An 18128-nucleotide genomic window follows, 5' to 3' on the forward strand; every position below is an offset into this window, starting at 1 on the left:
CTCCGCACGTGCTTTACAATGCTGTTCACAACATTATTCCTCGACTACAGCTATTGTTGAGGAATGATGGTGGACATATTGAGCATTTCCTGTAAAGAACATCATCTTTGCTTTGTCTTACTTTGTTATGCTAATTATTGCTACTCTGATCAGATGACGCGCCATCTGTCCGACATTTTTTGAATTTTTGGAATTTTTTGGTTCTAATAAAACCCCATGTCATTCCAAGCATGTGTGTCAATCTGTACCTCTCTATCTACATTATTCCGAGATTTATTCAGTTTTCAAATTTATACTGACTTTTTGATCACCCGGTATATAAAATAAACAAAAATTGACGAAGTTTTCTTTTCAAGCGGCGCAATGGGGCTTACATCCTATGTGAGAAAAATGAGTTTATTTATGACTGGTAATGCAAGATAAATTTTTACTCTGCGCTGCAAACATTACAACCTATTTTTAAGTGCATCCTACATCCTAAAAATTACTGTTTCTTGCCGAAAACGTTGTACAAACCGTCAAAGCCATGAAGATTATTTTGATAGCACCATCAAAATGCACGTAACAACTGAAAAATGTCTATATGAAAAATGTTGTCTTTAATGGAACTACTAAAATTGGAGCAACAATTTGAAAAAACTTCCGAGATGAAAAATGTTGTCTTGCGAGCTATAACGCAATCAATTATTATCATTTTGAATCATCTTCCCATTCGAAACAATTTTCTTTTGTTCCCAACACACTCCGGCCCATATGAAGTTCATCATTTGGTTTTAAATAATTGTTTAAGATTAATATTAACCTAAAACAGACATGTTTAAAGTAAATCTGGGACAATATTTACTGGAAACATCCACTGGTAGCGAATATAAGTGTGTCGTCCGAAGTACGAGTACAGTAACAAGACTTAACTTTTCCTAATAATTAAATCTAGGATTTGTCGATCTACCTTTATGCAGAACACCGTTATGATGTTTTGTGTTAAGATGTTTCGAAAAAGTTTTGATATCAGCAACGTAATTGTTTTTCTGAAAATGCAGAAAAGCATTTGTCTCCTGTTTTTTGCCTTTAATCTTACTTAGGTGACAGCCGATACACGATTTTCTTTCGTTTCATGTTTCATTTTGTAATGTCCCACTGCGAAATGATCGGTTATAACGACTGCACAGTTTACTGATCAGCGTCAGTTGTCTTTAAATTAAGAATGTATCGGGCATTTTCAAACGAATTTTAAAACGATATAAGAACACGAATAGTAACATTCCGGTACTCATTTTGTCTGTTAAGCGCAAAACCTTGGTGTAGAATCAAACGATTGCGAGTCTAGGCGTCAGCATTCTTGCAGTTTACATTACGCACTATATTTCATTCAGATTTCACATTACCCTCAGTATCGGTTGGCCCTTAATGCAAATCAGTAGTGCCATACTGTTGGAAGCGCGGGCGAAACGTCAGCGATGCTGCAACGCTTCGCCGGCGTCGCCGGCAAGCGGTTTGAATTCGGCGCGGATCCCGCTCGCCCGGCGCCCTTCAGCTGTTTAGCAGCGTGGTACGTTCCGAGGCCGCATGGCGGCAGCAGTCCTGCCGTAATGACGGCCACAGCGACCGGAGTGTACGGCAGCTGCGTAAGTTTCTGCGGAAATGAGAGTGGGAGACGTGCTTTAAGCAGTGTGCGGGCTGCGTGCAGCATGTTCGTAGCTCGCAGATCGTGCGTGCATGCGTAGCCAGACCCGGAGTGCGTCGCCGGCCGCGCTGTGGGCACAAGACGATGCGCGTGGTTCGTTGTTGTTTGCCAGCCATATCGACTGACTGGGACCAGCCGTCGGCTCCGGGCAGGTTAGGAAACAGTGTTCCGTGTGGCAGCATGAAAAAACCCAAGATGACATCGCACTGAGAAGTCAGCGTCACCTCCGTCTGCCTCGTCGTTAGTCCGTGCTGTAGTGTCTTTTGCGTGTGATCGAGTTTTATGCCACGGACAGTGCCCGATGCAAACGCCCCGTGGTAGTTCTGCAGTTTCAGCACAATGCAGGCGAAGAAACGTTACCTGTTGGCCTTCCTATCATGTGCGTTCCTAGCTTACTGCTACTTCGGCGGATACAGGTTAAAAAGTGAACGTGCCGCGCCTGCCTATTACGAAAGTTTGCCCTCTTACATCGGCGTGGAAGATCAGCTGTACGACCGAGATTTGGAAGCCTCTCCGAGGCACAGACGGACAGAACCGAGTGTCAAAGCAGAAGGAGGTTCCGGCACGCCGGCGTGCCGCATGGAGACGTGTTTCGACTTCAGCAAGTGTGAGAATGACTTCAGAGTGTATGTGTATCCCATCTACGAAGATCCCGACAGTGGGACCGTTCTGACGCCCAGCCCCTTGTACCAGAAAGTGCTAAATGTGATTCAAGAGTCGCGCTACTATACGTCTGATCCTAGTCAAGCCTGCCTTTTTGTTTTAGGTATCGATACGTTAGACAGAGATAGTCTTTCGACTGATTACGTACGCAATGTTCCTGCACGGCTGCAAAAACTCAGGTTGTGGAACGACGGTTTGAACCATGTGATCTTTAATCTTTATTCGGGCACTTGGCCCGACTACCTGGAGGATAACCTAGGTTTCGACCCCGGCAAAGCTATCCTCGCCAAGGCGAGTGTGTCGCTGACGCACCTGAGGCCGGGTTTCGATGTCTCCATTCCCCTGTTTCACAAAAACCACCCGGAGAGAGGGGGTGAGTCGGGATACGTGACAACCAATAATTTTCCAGTGACTAAAAAGTACTTACTCGCGTTTAAAGGGAAACGTTACGTCTACGGGATAGGTTCGGAAACCCGGAACTTGCTCTATCATCTGCATAATGAGAAGGATATCGTGCTGGTGACGACGTGTCGGCACGGCAAGAGCTGGAAGGAATTAAAGGACGATCGGTGCGAGAAGGACAACACAGAATACGACAGGTAAGGAGTGCTTCTGCATGGCAAAACATAGCTGAAATTTATTTTATATAGATTGCCACCATATCTCAGTACTGTTCTCAAATGTTTCTGTAGTCATGTACACTCTCGCAAATGTGACAAGTGTTCGACTTTGCATTCTGTATTAAATGCGAGAAAACCTTTTCAGTGTAAAGCCGTAAGTCAAAGTAGCATACTTTTTTGCACAAGTGATTCGCGAATGATTAGGTGCATTTGTTGCTAACGCTTGTCAGTTGTCTCAAAGTTTACCTACATACCGGTAGTAGTAGTAGTAGCAGCAGCGCTTCGCAGCAAATAATGTCTGCGCAGTCGCGTGGTCGCAAATGGCAACAGCCTCGCGCAGTTGAATGTAATTCCTATTCGTACAGTATGGGAACAATGCGAAACTGATGTCGATAGCGTGCAAATGTCGGCAAGTCGATACTCCGTAAGTTTGTAGATTGCGCAGACATATTTTAAGTGAACGCCAGGTCTGTGGTTCGGTTGAGATGTAACTATGTTAGAGATGAATTCCTTTCTCCTGTCCATCTTGAGTAAAACTTGGACCTAATTTTTGCCCTTTTGTGATAGAAAACGGACCAATAAATCGAAACTTCTGTTACATGAAAAAAATAGCTTCGGGGAACAACGCACAAATGTTCCGAAAGCCAATAAATAACTTAAAAGAAAGTTACACAAATAGTGGGAGTAGTGATATACACGAAGACTCATGACAATTCTTTGCGTTTTCATTCATCTAGTACTTTGATTATCCTCTTTGTTATCTGCTCCAAATTTTGTTTTATATTTGAATACAGTATTTTACAGATTTTTGTTGGAAGCGTTTCATTGGTTTCAAATGAGGTTGCTAATATTAGAACAACTGAACTTCAGTTTTGGATTGTTGATTAGTTGACTGACTGGTTTATACAGTAAAGGGACTAAGCGTCAGTCTTCAGTCCCTTTCTGGGTCATTCAGTGATAACAAGAAGAAACGAGTGAATGTGGCATTATCTGTAGTAAATATCTGAAAAGGTTCCACCGCAAAGAGAGAGAATGAAAGGGACATCATTTTTTACTGAAGCACGTAGTACTTAAAAGTATTGTTTATTTTTGACACAATGACATAAACAAAACTTTGTAATAAGCCAACCACCGTATCCTTAAACGGAATTTCGCATATAATGTAGCTTTTTCCTTGTATTTAGGACGTCTGATGACTTACCACTTGGCCGGCCGCGGTGGTCTCGCGGTTCTAGGCGCGCAGTCCGGAACCGTGCGACTGCTACGGTCGCAGGTTCGAATCCTGCCTCGGGCATGGATGTGTGTGATGTCCTTAGGTTAGTTAGGTTTAAGTAGTTCTAAGTTCTAGGGGACTAATGACCACAGCAGTTGAGTCCCATAGTGCTCAGAGCCATTTTTGAACTTACCACTTGTTTAGAGGAAGAGATAAACATTCCTGAGTGCTTTTGGGCTAGAACCTGATCAGAAGTGCTCTCGATCAGGTTGATGACCGGTTTGTTTCATTAACAGAAAAGTGCGAATTCTCATTGATTCTTATTTTGACACATACCACCAGTCGTAACAAATGCTAGGAATGAATCATAGATGTTAAGCCCACGTTACATCACTCGACAGAAGCTGATGATGTCCCCGAGACGATATCCGCTGAAATAGGAATGTTTACTGGCGCGGAGTGGAAACTCAAAACTTAAGCACTATAACAGCAGTCTGTTCAACGAAAACCAACTATGCTTTCACGTACAGATTTTAAAGCTGATGTATCGTTTTGAAACAAGACGGCTTCGTAAACATACACGTTCGAATCTTAACCTCCAGGCAATAGGGTAAAAGTGTTGTAAAGTGAAAGGGAAGTATATAATGTTTCAAGAGTTTTGCCGTGTTGCGCAAAACCAGCGCAGCAGTGATGGACTTTTTTATCTAAAGTTGGGCAACCAGTCATTTTTGTCTACATGAATATGGTTTTGAGTCCGATGCTGACTCAGATGTTCCACAATTCTTCACAATCTTCTGCTGCGTAATTATATCTAATCACCTCTGACTTTCGGGGTACGTTAATATAGGCAGAAGAGGAGGAAAAAAGTGCATTAAAATCCTTTGCAAAGCAACGCCCATGAAAACCAGTCTTTTGCATTGCTTTAAGAACAGAAATTTCGATGGAGTAAGATTTTAAAATTCGCTAGGGAACTCGATAATTTCCCAGAGAGTATCACACTGTGTTTCGCTTCTGTGTTAAATCATGTACAAAAGTCAGGACAGCGCATCCCGTACGTGTTACAGCCGTACTGAGTGTGATTACAGCACGTGTGCTTAAGTACCGGGCAGTGGCAGCTAAGTCCAGATTCCAGATCACTGACTGTCACCGTAATAAAGGTATATGCAATTCCCTAATCACTGCGGGCCAGTGCTAGAGCGAGTTGGCGTCTATGAATGTTGAAGTGAGCAATGCTCCGTCTCCTCCTATCTCGATATCGTTGTTTTTGGCACACTCACGGGTTTTAATCCGACAGTGGTAGGCTATCCGTACAAATTGAGCTACGGAAAAATGTTCAAAATCGGACTTTCTCACGTACCTATTATTATTATTATTATTATTATTATGTAGTATTCTGCCTAGTGGCAGGTCCAGGTCTTCATACGGAGAATTTCTGATTCCACTGTTCCCTCTCTTCGGCTTCTTCCTTTAGTCTGTTGTATCTCTTTCAATCTTTCATGTTGTCCAGATGTTGAATTCTTCCTCGTCCTGCGTTTCCCCTGAGTTTCCCTTCGATGACATCATGTATGAGTCCCTCGTGTCTAAGTGCATTTCCAATCCAGCTGAACTTTCTCTGAAGAATTGTACGCAGAATAATTCTCTTCTCTCCCACTCTTCGCAGTACACAGTCATTTTTTATGTGATCTGTCCACTTGATCTTTCCCATTCTCCTCCAGCACCACATTTCAAAGCTCTCTAACTATTTTTTCTCCTTCTTTCTCATGGTCCATGTCTCTGCTCCATACAGTGCAATACTCCTAATGTAGCACTATATCAGTTTTTGCCTCAATGCCAAACTCAACTTGTTGGTTAGCAGAGTCCTCTTCTTGTTGAAAGCAGCTTTGGCCATGGCGATTCTTGCTCGGATTTCGTTGGTGCAGTGGGCATCCTTTGTGATAAAACTTCCCAGGTACTTGAACTATGCATATAAGAAGCAGCAAAATGTGTATTACTTGCTACTTAAGATACGTGGAAAATAAAAGAAACGGAATGTCTATGGCTGTCAAACTACCTCTTTAAAAAAACTTTGTCGATAGCTATTTTATTGTCTCAGAACTGCCGTTTTCGGGCAGTGTCACACATCTTCAGCTTTTTGGTGATTGCAGACTGATCGGTCTCAATAGAAACTGTTTGACTGTTTCTCCTTTAAAGCGTTAGGCTGGTTACTCTGATGAAACTAGTAAGAGGATAATGATAGTTAAGTATTTTTAATTTATTGGCTCTTGGTACGTGGCCATACAGCCATTTCAAGACTGTAATGTCAATTATGACGATACTAACGTAAAGACAACACAGTCAACAAGTGGAGTAAATCTCCGAACCGGCCGGAAATCGAAACCGGACCCCTTGGCTTAGCACTCCGCCACGCTGACCGCTCAGCTACCGAGATAAACTCCAACTAAGCATCTAAGAAAAAATTTCATCACGGCAATGAAACTATTTTTTTCACTGGGGAAACGATTCGGAGTTACCGGTGTTGGGCATTCATTCTATTCGCTAGATATACAAACTTACGACGCCCTCCCCCTCCCCTTTCCCGCACGTCCTCCACCATTTCCACGTCAAAATGAAGTATGGACTGGAAAACTTTTTGAGTGCACTGATAAGGTGTAAGACCCACAAGAACCGTAATTCAGGAGTAAAAGGAAGTCAGTGGAAAAATAGACAAATTGCTTGGATGTTAAAGAAGACTACATCGAAAACTAAGTTCATTTCTTTAAAAACATTCAGTTTTTCACTACAAATCAAATTATTCAAATGGCTCTGAGCACAATGGGACTTAATTTCTGAGTTCATCAGTCCCCTATAACTTAGAACTACTTAAACCTAACTAACCTAAGGACATCACACACATCATGCCCGAGGCAGGATTCGAACTTGCGACCGTAGCGGTCGCGCGGTTCCGGACTGTAGCGCCTAGAACCGCTCGGCCACTTTGGCCGGCCACTACAAATCCTCAGTGCCTCTATCACAGCACGTGATATAACACAGATTTTGTTGAGCGTGTGGAAGCAGATACTACAAGAAAGGTTGGGGGTTTAGCTCCTTGAGTACCAGTGCTTTCTGCCTGAAATCACAATTTTGTTGACTTTCTTAAGCACCAGCGCTTGTAGCACGAAACAACCGATGCTGTTCCAAGACCGAGGCATCTAGTGGTACGTCGAGCTACTTCTACGAATGTAATGCATTGAAATTATTGACAATGAAAGTAAGTGTATCTAAAGCTGCTGTACCGTAAATTTGAGTTTGTATTACTGTTTTTATGACTAGTTTCGAAGTGAAACAGCTGGGGCATATTTGTAGTTTCGATAAAAGATTTATTAAAATTTGGGCCCAGTTTTACTTAATAAGTACTATAATTTGGTTTAGGTAGTAGCAGTTCATGGAAGTTTAGAGACGTGGTGTTGTGCCTAGGAAAAATGTTAATCCCCTTTGAAATGTATGATCACCTGGAATTATAGGAGACTGAAAACTATACTTCGCAGCGTTTCCAAAGTGAAACCACCTCCTTAGAACAACTGAGGGTTTACTTTCCACCAATTTCTTCTTGCATTCGTTGTTTGCTACGGAAATGGTTACTTCTGTGAAAACATTTAAAATGTTTGTTTTCGTATTGTTGGGACTCACAGCGTTAAAGCCCTGCCGGCGACGAGGTTTTTGGAGAAGGAGCACAATCTGGGGCTAGGCAACGATAGGGAAAGAAATCGACCGGGATATTTTCAAAATAATTATCCCATCATTTGCTTTAAACGATGTGGGCAAGCTACTGCAAACCTAAATCTGGATGGGTAAACAGGAATTTGAACCGACGTCCTCCAGAATGCGAGTCCAGTGTCTCCCCAATGCGACACCTCGCTCAGCGGAAGCAGATATAAGTTCATAGGTTGCATGGCATAAAACGCTCTTTCGATAACTGACAGCTGAAACATAGCCGGGCATAAGTTCATGTAATTGCTTTGACTTGAAGAACACGCTCTAACAGGTGTGTCCAGTAATTGTTGATACACTCTTCATACAAGATTATGACATCAATAAGGAGAAACGCCAAATAGATGAATATACATGACATCCAAATCGATTCTCTGCAAAACACGCTTAAGTGCCTGGCAGCACCTTCACAATAAGTCCCTATTATTCCACTCTCGAACAGCGCGCGCAAATACGAACACTATATCTTTCCGTGCGAGTTCTGGGTTCCCTTATTTTATTATGATGATCGGTTCTCTCTATGTAGGTCGGCGTCAACAAAATATTTTCGCACTCGGAGGAGGAGGTTGGTGATAGAAATTTCGTGAGAAGGTCTCACTGCAACAAGAAACGCCTTTGTTTTAATCATGCCCACCCCAAATTCTGTACCATGTCCGTGACACTCTCTCCTTTAATTCTCGATAATACCAAAGGGACTGCTCTTCTTTGAACTTTTGTCGATGTACTCCGTTAATCCTATCTGGTAAGGATCCTACGCCGCGGAGCAGTACTCCAAAAGGGGACTGTCGAGCATAATGTAGAAGGCAGTTATTGTAGCAGATCTGTTGCATTTTCTAAGTATTCTGCCAGTAAATCACAGTCTCTTGTCCGTCTTCCCACAACATTCTCTGTGTTCTTCCCAATTTAAGTTGTTCGTACTTGTAATTCCTAGGTATTTAGTTGAATTTGTGGCCTTTAGATCTGATAAAGTTAACATGTAACCGAACTGTAACTGATTCCCTTTAGCACTCATGAGGATGATTTCACACTTTTCATTATTTAAGGTCAATTGCTAATTTGCGCGCCATATAGATATATATTTCCTAAATCGTCATTCTGATTTTTTTTACCCTTTCTCTAGTGAAGGGGAGAGCACCTTAGACATTGTCCAGGTTGGCGCAAACTGATCGAATGTCTTTACAAGTGAAAAGCACCTTGACATTTGGGAGATCGACAACGCATACGCCCACCGCCGGTGAGTAGTTCAGAGGTGGCAGTTCACTAGTCAAGTAATATTAGGTTCTTGTAAGAGAGTGTTTCTCACAAACCAGTTCGGAAATAGGTGGTGTGCGGTAATAGGCCGAGGTCTGGTTCCATTCTTCTGGCAGGCAGCAATTTCACACAACTAGATTAGTCATGAAGAAATAAACTAGAAGTTCCCATACAGCTATGGCGCCCCCCCCCCCCCCAAAAAAAAAAAAGAAAGAAAGAAACAGAAGGGCAGCACTTGACTGTCCGGAGGTTCACCACGAGCCATGCTGTAAATTTTTGTTCTGTCTCGTGCACTCTACACCGCCTGTTGAAATTCCATCCGCACACAATCCTGTTTTGCCTGATAGGGCCGTTATTGTTCACAGTACATAATAAATGATATAGTGGATAATTGTTAGCGGACGGTGCTCTTCTCCATAAGTAAAGTTCTGCAAGGGATCGACGGTGGGTTCAGCGACTGAATGTTAACTCTGAACGAAAATAAATGAAACGTAGGTAATAGTCAAACAGATACATCACTTTTATTATATCGATATTTTGCCGTCTGAACTGCACTTTTTTGTGTGTGACTAGTTAAGATTAAAGTTGATGATTTTCAGTTGCATGTTATTGTTTAAGCAGTCCGACGTGTCCACACACGAACTATACTCATCGGAATACCATACAATAGTTCCTATACGGACAAGGAGGGCTGCTTATGCAACTAAATACACTTTGTGATAGGGAGTCCGGGAACCTGTTGGTGATCATTATTATGGGGTTTCTCCACCCTTCGGCTTCATGATGACTTCAACGCTGCTAGGGACACACCAGCAAGGGTTATAAAAGTCTGTGGAGGAAAGGCAGACCATTCTTTCCCAAGAGCCTAAAACAGAGAAGGTAGTGATGGTTATCGACGTTATGGCTCATCCCAGTGGTGTTTAATTGGGTTCAGGTCGGGAATCTGGGCAGGCTAGTGCATTTCAGAAATGGTGTTGGCCACTAACCACTGCCTCACAGATGCTGCTGTACGTTGTCTGTCTGCATTCTTGTGCAGGTATAATTAGCGTCTGCACTTCCACTTCTCGTGGTACACAGTGCTGTAAAATGGCTGCGTAGCCTTCCTCAATCTTCGTTTTCTTAAGTGCAATAAGAGGACCAGACCCCAACCACGAAAAACATACCCATTTTGTAACACCATCTCCGCCAAATTTCACTGTTGGTACTACACGTGACGGCAGGAGACGTTCTCCAGGTATCGGACAAATAGAAACCATTCCGTCGGATTGCCATCACGCGTTCAGTCAAATACTGTCCGGTGGCTTCGCTCTTTCTCCCATAAGCCTCGCCTCTGATTTCAGAAATCAGAAATGTGTGGCTACGGCGAGATGCTCGACCATTGTACCACATTCTTTTTCAATCCCTACGAAGTCACTGTGCTAGCTGGACATCTGTTAGCACTTCGGAACACGCAAGTGATTCCTTGCGCTGATTTCATGCTTTTTTTTTTTTTTTTTTTTTTTTTCAGCCATATTCTGAATTGCTCTACGGCCCCTGCTCGTTAGTACAAGCGATCTTGTATGGTCGTGGTTTAGCTGACGGTTGTTTTTTTTCGCGTTTCCACTTCACAGTCGCATCACCGACAGTCGACTTGGACAGCTTTAGAATGGTTGAAGTGTCCTTGATGGATTGTTGCTCAGGTGACATCCAGCGACTAGTCCAAATTCGAAGTCATTGAACTCTCCTGGCTGATACATTATGCTGCTACTGTTTTTCTACGAACAACATAAAACTGCGCGTGTCCTTTTATACTAGTGGGTTCGCCTCTCGTGAGAGCTAGTGGTCAATTCCAAATTACATGGTAGATCCCGGGTGCTTTTGGTTTGCTAGCGTAGGTCTGAAGATGATCAACTTTGATCGCAAGTAGTCATACTGTAAAGTGCAGCTGAGACGGCAAAATAAACCATATTCAAAATTACATATTACCGCAGACGCTGAATTTGGAGATCTATTACTGTTATATTACACTAATGGTGGTAACTCTCAGGAGACAGTAAGAACCGTAAGATACTCTGGAGTTACCACCTGGAGCGACCTGAAGTCAAATGACTACATTAAAACGAAGGTAAGGAAAGCAGATTCCAGGCTGAGATACAGTGGGAAAATCTAAAGGGAACTTGTTCGACCCCGAAAGAAGTGGATCCCAGAAAACTAGTTTAGTTCATTATTGAGTAGCACTCGTAACCTGGTGCCTATTTGGCAGTGACTTTTTTTAATAAATTGGTTAGAGTTACTTCGCCTTCGCATTGAAATAGAAGACATAAAGAGTAGGAAAACTTATTTTCTACTTGGCCCTCTAGTGACAGTTCTTTAGAATACCGGAACATTGGAGCATACAGCATGCATCTTCCTTGGAAGAACCAAAGAGCTTAGCCTTTTTTATTTGTTTCTCTTTATTTCACTCCCGCTTGTATGTTGTGAACAGAATACCGATTTTATTCTTAAGCTCTTCTTGAATAATATACGACTGAGAAAGACGCGAAAACTCTACCATTTTGTAATTTCCAGTGCTATCCTGTTGTTATCCTTGACCGTAATTTCCACAGTTGTGGAAAATCACTATACAGTGAGATCAATCTTAATAAAAGTCTTTCACTAAACATAGGCGGCGAAACATTAACGCAAACATCATCCACCCACCATGTTGGCAAATTTTCCGTCAGTCAGAATTTCTCTCAAACAGTCTGTTTGACAAACACATCGATACCTGCCACCCACTAGGGGTGTTGTAGCGTTCATGGTAGACAGTAGGAGTTTTCAAAGATTTTCATTAGGTTTTCATGAAATTTTGTTGGAAATGATTAATACTTGCTTCAGTTTGTTGCAACTCTGCTTTATGTATTTTATAAAGTTATTTCCTAGGGCAACCAACTTCTGACCATGAGTTTAATGAGACGACCAACACATGACCATAATTTAAAAAGCGGTTTTCAAGGGAGATTTGGCCGCAATAAATTTCAAGTGCACAGCTACGTCTCATTTTCTCCTATAGGTGACAATGCAGATATAAATGTAATACACCAGCAAAATTTTGCTTATTTTTACTGTGTTACGTCACACGATATCATACTTGGAGGTAATTCTACAAACCGAGATCGAATTTTTAAAGTGTAAAAGCCTGTAATACGAAACGAGTATTACACGCAAGTGTTCTAAATACGTTTGTTATACTACGCTCCGTTCTAAAACCGTGTCGGATCTCCTTTTGCCCAGCGTGGTCCAGCAACACGACGTGGCATGGACTTGACAAGTCGTAGGAAGTCCTCTGCCGAAATATAACCCATGCTGCCTCTGTAGGCATCCACAACTGCGAAAGTATTGCCGTTGGAGGAGTTTGTGTACGAACTGACCTCTGAACGGTGTCCTATAAATGTTCGATGGGATTCATGTCCGACGCTGAGTTTCCAGATCATTCGCTCGAATTTTCCAGAATATTCCTCCAACGAATCGTGAACAATTGTGGCCCGGTGACATGGCATACTAGCATCCATAAAAATTCCGTTGTCGTTCTGGAGCATGATGTCCATGAGCGGCCGCAAATGGTCTCCAAGTAGCCAAGCGTAACATAACTAGGACACAATCTGTTGTATGTACACACAGACCACACCATTATACAACCACCATCAGCCAGCACACGGCCTTGTTGACAACTTGGATCCATAGCTTTTTTGGGGTTTACGTCACACTCTAACTCCACCATCAGCTCTTACCATCGGAAATCAGGACTTATTTGACGAGGCCACGGTTTTCCAGTCGTCTAGCGTCTAAACACTATGGTCAAGAGTCCAGGAGAGGCACTGCAGGGGATGTCGTGCTGATAGCAAAGGCACTCGTCTCGGCCGTCTGCTGCCACAGTCAATTAATGCCAATTTTCGCCGCACTATCCTATCGAGTACGTCGTACGTCACACCGATTTATGCTGTTTTCCACGCAGCGTTACTTGTTTATTTACACTGACGGCGCCGCTGTTCTCGGTCGTTAAGTGAAGGCCAACAGCCACTGCGTTGTCGGTGGTGAAAGGTAATGCCTGAAAACTATTATTCTCGGCACACTCATGACACTGGACCACGGAATACTGAATCCCCTAACGACTTTCCACGTGAAATGTCCAATGCGTGCTAACAGGGGAAACTCCCAATCACCCCCCCTCCCTCCCCACTCAGATTTAGTGTTTAGAGGGCCCAGTGGACAGCCCGTCGAAACCTGAAAACAGACCAACCATGAAAACAGGAAGAAAGTATACTGAACTGCGTAAAAAAAAAGCAAAATAGAAACAGTGAACGATCGATGTACTAGAAGTGCAATATAAAGCAGCCTAGAAGAGCAACGGCGTCGATGTTAAACCACGGTATTGGACTGACATGCGGGCAAGCCGTATTCGTACCTCCCTCGTGCGAATTTTTCATTTTCTGTCTATTCAAATTTCTGTCTGCGTCGTGGTGTAACGTCAGATTGCAACAGCGAGGTGTGAGTAAGGGACCTATATTGACAGTTGATTATGCACAACTATTGTATTAGCAGCCGAAGGAAGTGGCAATCCAATGGGAACCGCAAGAGATTGATGACGAAGCGACAAGTCAACCGAATCCTCCACCGGAACACACGTCTAGTAAGTCATACACGGCATTAGCGGCAGAACGTGTGTCATATGATAGAAATCTAATTTGTACGCCTGGTAAGAGAGAGCGCGCGCGCGCCCGTGTCTGTGTGTGTGTGTGTGTGTGTGTGTGTGTGTGTGTGTGTGTGTGTTATATACGCCTATTTGTCCGATTTAGGTGTCCGTGTGAATGTGATCACTCTCAAGGAAGATATGAAACCATAAGTTTGTCACATAAGTCGCAATAAATGAACGTAACAAATAACGCAATTTCTCTGTGCTCTGTAAAAACATCTTTTTAATTTTTTTGGAGTTGGGTTCAGTTTTGGAAGTTTTGACTCTTGAATTCCCTTGTTGTAAGATACTTCACACCCTTTTATTTGTTGTTTTCGTCCCTGTGAGACGTCTATGTGGTATCTCTCGTGGTCTCACTGTTCATCACGTTTACTTGCGACGGTAACGTTTCTCGACACATGACTCATATTCTATAAGCAACATATAGTATGACAACTGCCAAGACTACAAAAAGGGAACAAATATTTCCGTCACCGGACGGACAGTTCATAACGTTGTGGGAAAAAAATAGATAAAAATAAAGGGAGCGAGAGAGATTTGAACACGGCTCGCCCGCCTGACAGTCCAACACCGTGACAACTTTGTTTCTTAACTATGACGCCGTTGTTGTCTTTGGCTGCTCTGTATTGCGTTCATATCCTTCGACCGTTCACTGTTTCTATTTTGCTTTTTTCACAGTTCAGTACACCTTCTTCCTGTTTTCATGCTTGACCTGTGTTCAGTTATTGACGGGCTTTCCACTGAGCCATCTTACCACTAAATGTAAGGGGGCTGCGAATGCGGAGTTTCCCTTGTAAGCAGAAAATACGGACCAGTCAGACGGTCGTAGCCAAATCCTACCCACACATTTACGGTAAATCTCTGTTGATGATGGAACACACGAGTTAACTTACAATTTTCAGCTCCTAGGCATGGCTGTGTCAACTATGAACATTGGCCTAACAAAAGTCAAGAGTCAAAATCTTGAAGGTGCGCTACAGGAAAACTTTTGTCACAGAACAATGGTTTCTTTTTATCTGCCCAAGTAACTCTACATATTCTTAACAAGTAGTTTTCTTTTATATTCGGTGTGTGTACATACGAGGGTGTGTCAAATGAAAGCCTTAAATTGGTAATAACAAATCGAAATTTCGCGCCGTTATCCTGTAAGTTGGTAAGCGTGCTACAAACAGCGTGCAGAATGGTTCAAATGGCTCTGAGCACTATGGGACTTAACATCTGAGGTCAACAGTCCCCTAGCACTTAGAACTACTTAAACCTAACTAACTTAAGGACATGACACACATCCATGCCCGAGGCAGGATTCGAACCTGCGACCGTAGTGGTCGTGCGGTTCCAGACTGAAGCGCCTAGAGCCGCTCGGCTACACTGGCCGGCCGTGCAGACTGGCCTATAGATGGCAGCATAGTGCAGATGCACACATACCGTCGCAGTATCAGTATAAAAATGGCCGCCTCACTTGCGATTCGCACTAGGGAAGAACAGCGTTCTGTTATTCGGTTTTTGCATAATGGTGTGAAACCTATTGAAATTCACCGACGAATGGAGGTTCAGTACGGTGATGCATGTTTGACACAGCAGCAAGTGTACAAATGGAGTAGGAAGTTCGTAAATCGTGTGACTTCAGTGGAAGATGCTCCTCGTCCAGGTGAGGCACGAGTCGTGACTTCACAGAACGTTGCAGCAGTTGAAGCCATAGTGAAGGAAAACCGCGGAGTGACACTGAATGACATTGCAGCATGTTTACAGATTAGCCATGCGTCAGCACACCACATTGTGCATGATGTGCTCCATTTTCACAAAGTGTCTGCAAGATGGGTGCCATAGCAGCTGACTCCTGAAATGAGAGAACGACATGTTGATGCTTCTGAAGAACTTCTTCCGCGCTTTGAACGAGAAGGTCATGGCTTCCTTGAAAGAATCGTTACTGGGGACGAAACCGGGGTTCACTTCTACCAACCGGAAACGAAGAGAGCGAGCAAGGAATGGCACCAGTCCTCATCACCAAAACCAAAGAAGTTTCGAACAGAACCATCAGCAGGGAAGGTTATACTGACTCTCTTTTTGGACGAAAAAGGCGTCATTTTGGAGCATTACATGCCTAGAGGGACCACTGTCACCAGTGCATCATACACAGATCTCCTAGAAAATCATCTGCGGCCTGCAATCAAATCAAAGAAACGTGGATTTTTGTCAGCAGGTGTCCTTTTACAACATAACAAGGCAAGGCCCCACACTGCCCGTGCAAAAGTTGCAACAATCACAGGCCTGCATTTTGAGTGTCTTCATCACCCACCAAACTCACCAGACATTGACCCAAGTGATTTCCATATGTTTGGACCACTCAAAGACGCAATGGGAGGAAAGAAGTTCCGTTCTGATGAAGAGGTACGCCACGCGATGCATGAGTGGTTGCTCCAACTACCAAAAGAATTTTTTCATAGAGGAATTTATGCACTTTGTAAGCGCTGGAGGACTTGCATTGAGCGTGGGGGAGATTATGTTGAAAAAGTGATACAGCTTTGTACCACTTCTGCACAATAAATAATATTTAACAAAATATTTAAGGTTTCCATTTGACTCACCCTCGTATAAACAGGGTCGCTTGAGAGGAAAATATATATCGATGTACACTCGTCTGCAAAAGTTAGGACAGCAGCAACTTTAACATGATACGTTACTGCCTAGTAACATAGCGCGACGAAACTTTGGCCATACATAGAAATAACTGCTACAGGACAGGACTGAAGATAACTATAAGAAACACCCAATGAGACAAATGGAAATGACACTTTCATTGAAAGACCCTAATTATAGTGAAGTCACAGCGATCCGTGGTGTTCCTTTAGACATTACAAAAGGCGGGACACGATTTTTAGTAGGGGGTGTGATCACCATGCACGGAACTGCACGCTCTGCAACGTGCTACCAAGCTCGCCATAAGGTTGGTGAGGAGGTCTCTTGCTAGGCCGTTCCATTCCTCCACCAGCGCACTTAACAACTGCTGGATGGTTCTGGGTGCGTATGGACTTGATGGAATACGTCTCCCCAACACATCCCACAAATGCTCGTGGATTTTAAGTCGGGGCAACGGGCAGGCTTACCCATTCGCCGAATATCCTCTCGTTCCAAGACCTGCTTCACCTGCGCTATTGGAAGCGATGGTGTACTGTCATCCATAAAAGTGAAGTCAGGGCCGAATGCACCCCTGAAAAGACACACATGCTGAAGGAGTACAGTCACAATAACGTCGATCGGTGAGCGTACTGTGAACAGTGACTTGCAGGTCAGTACGGCCATGCAACATTATGCGTCTCTACACCATCATATCTGGACCACCAAAACGATCATCTTCGACAATACTGGACGTACCATCACGGCGAGAGGTTGGAACACGTAATGGACCCAGGAACGACATGACTTGGAACATGATACACTCACTGGTGACCGTTATTCTGATGCTGTAATCCATCCTTATGTGCGCATTTTCTGATTTCATGTTTACGGATGACGAAGCGTGACCGCATCGAACTGTGTTGGTGGAGGAACGAGAAGGTATTCGGCGAGTGGACTGGCTGCCCGTTCCTCCGACCTTAAATCACGTCGGGCACTTGTGGGATGAGTTGTGGAGACGTACCGCAGAGCGACCACGTGCACCTTCGACCACCCAGCCGTTGTGAACGGCACCAGTAGAGGAATGGAACACGCTACGGCAAGAACTCTTTACCAACCTTGTGACCAGCACGGGAGCACATTGCAGAGAATTTACTGTCGTCTGTGGTGCTCAGACAGAGTATTAAGAAACCATGTCTCACCATCTGTACTGTCCACACCACCATAAATCACCGTGTCTACAGTGTGAAAATTGTCTGTTAAATATATTATAGTGAAACTGGATCAGTAGTGTTGACTGTGTTTTTAATGTTAAAATTGGCTGTTAGTTGCTGAAGTTTGGGCTTCCTGTTTTGAATAGTGCGTACCTGACCTAAAGGTCGGTTGGTTGCGTAACGCTGACTGTTCGTGACCAAACACAACTGCGAGACAGGATAGTGAAATCTAACTGCGACAATGCTAAGAAAATGATACCCTGTGTGACATTTGTTATCGCAAAATCTATGTATGAACTTTGATTATGAATACGTGATTATTTTGAGACTAAAGTTCGTCTGTGTGAAATTTAATTAAAAAGAGAATCAGTTTTCTACACTATCTGGATTACCTCTGTTGCAATGGATAACG

General features: G+C 43.4%; 1 protein-coding gene across 2 annotated transcripts in view; it reads left to right on the top strand.

Annotated features, from left to right (window-relative positions):
• Positions 1–1574: 1574 nt before the first annotated feature.
• LOC126352265 (exostosin-1) overlaps positions 1575–18128 on the top strand; it is a 1075747-nt gene continuing 1059193 nt past the window's right edge. Inside the window, exon 1 of one of the 2 annotated variants that reach the window (XM_050002675.1) lies at positions 1575–2946. In XM_050002675.1, coding sequence (XP_049858632.1) covers positions 2024–2946 — 923 coding nt within the window. In that variant the 5' untranslated portion in view covers positions 1575–2023. The remainder of the gene's footprint in view (positions 2947–18128) is intronic. The other variant, XM_050002674.1, reaches the window with a different exon arrangement.

This window comes from Schistocerca gregaria, chromosome 1 (genome assembly GCF_023897955.1).
Source record: "Schistocerca gregaria isolate iqSchGreg1 chromosome 1, iqSchGreg1.2, whole genome shotgun sequence".
Classification (NCBI taxonomy): domain Eukaryota; kingdom Metazoa; phylum Arthropoda; class Insecta; order Orthoptera; family Acrididae; genus Schistocerca; species Schistocerca gregaria.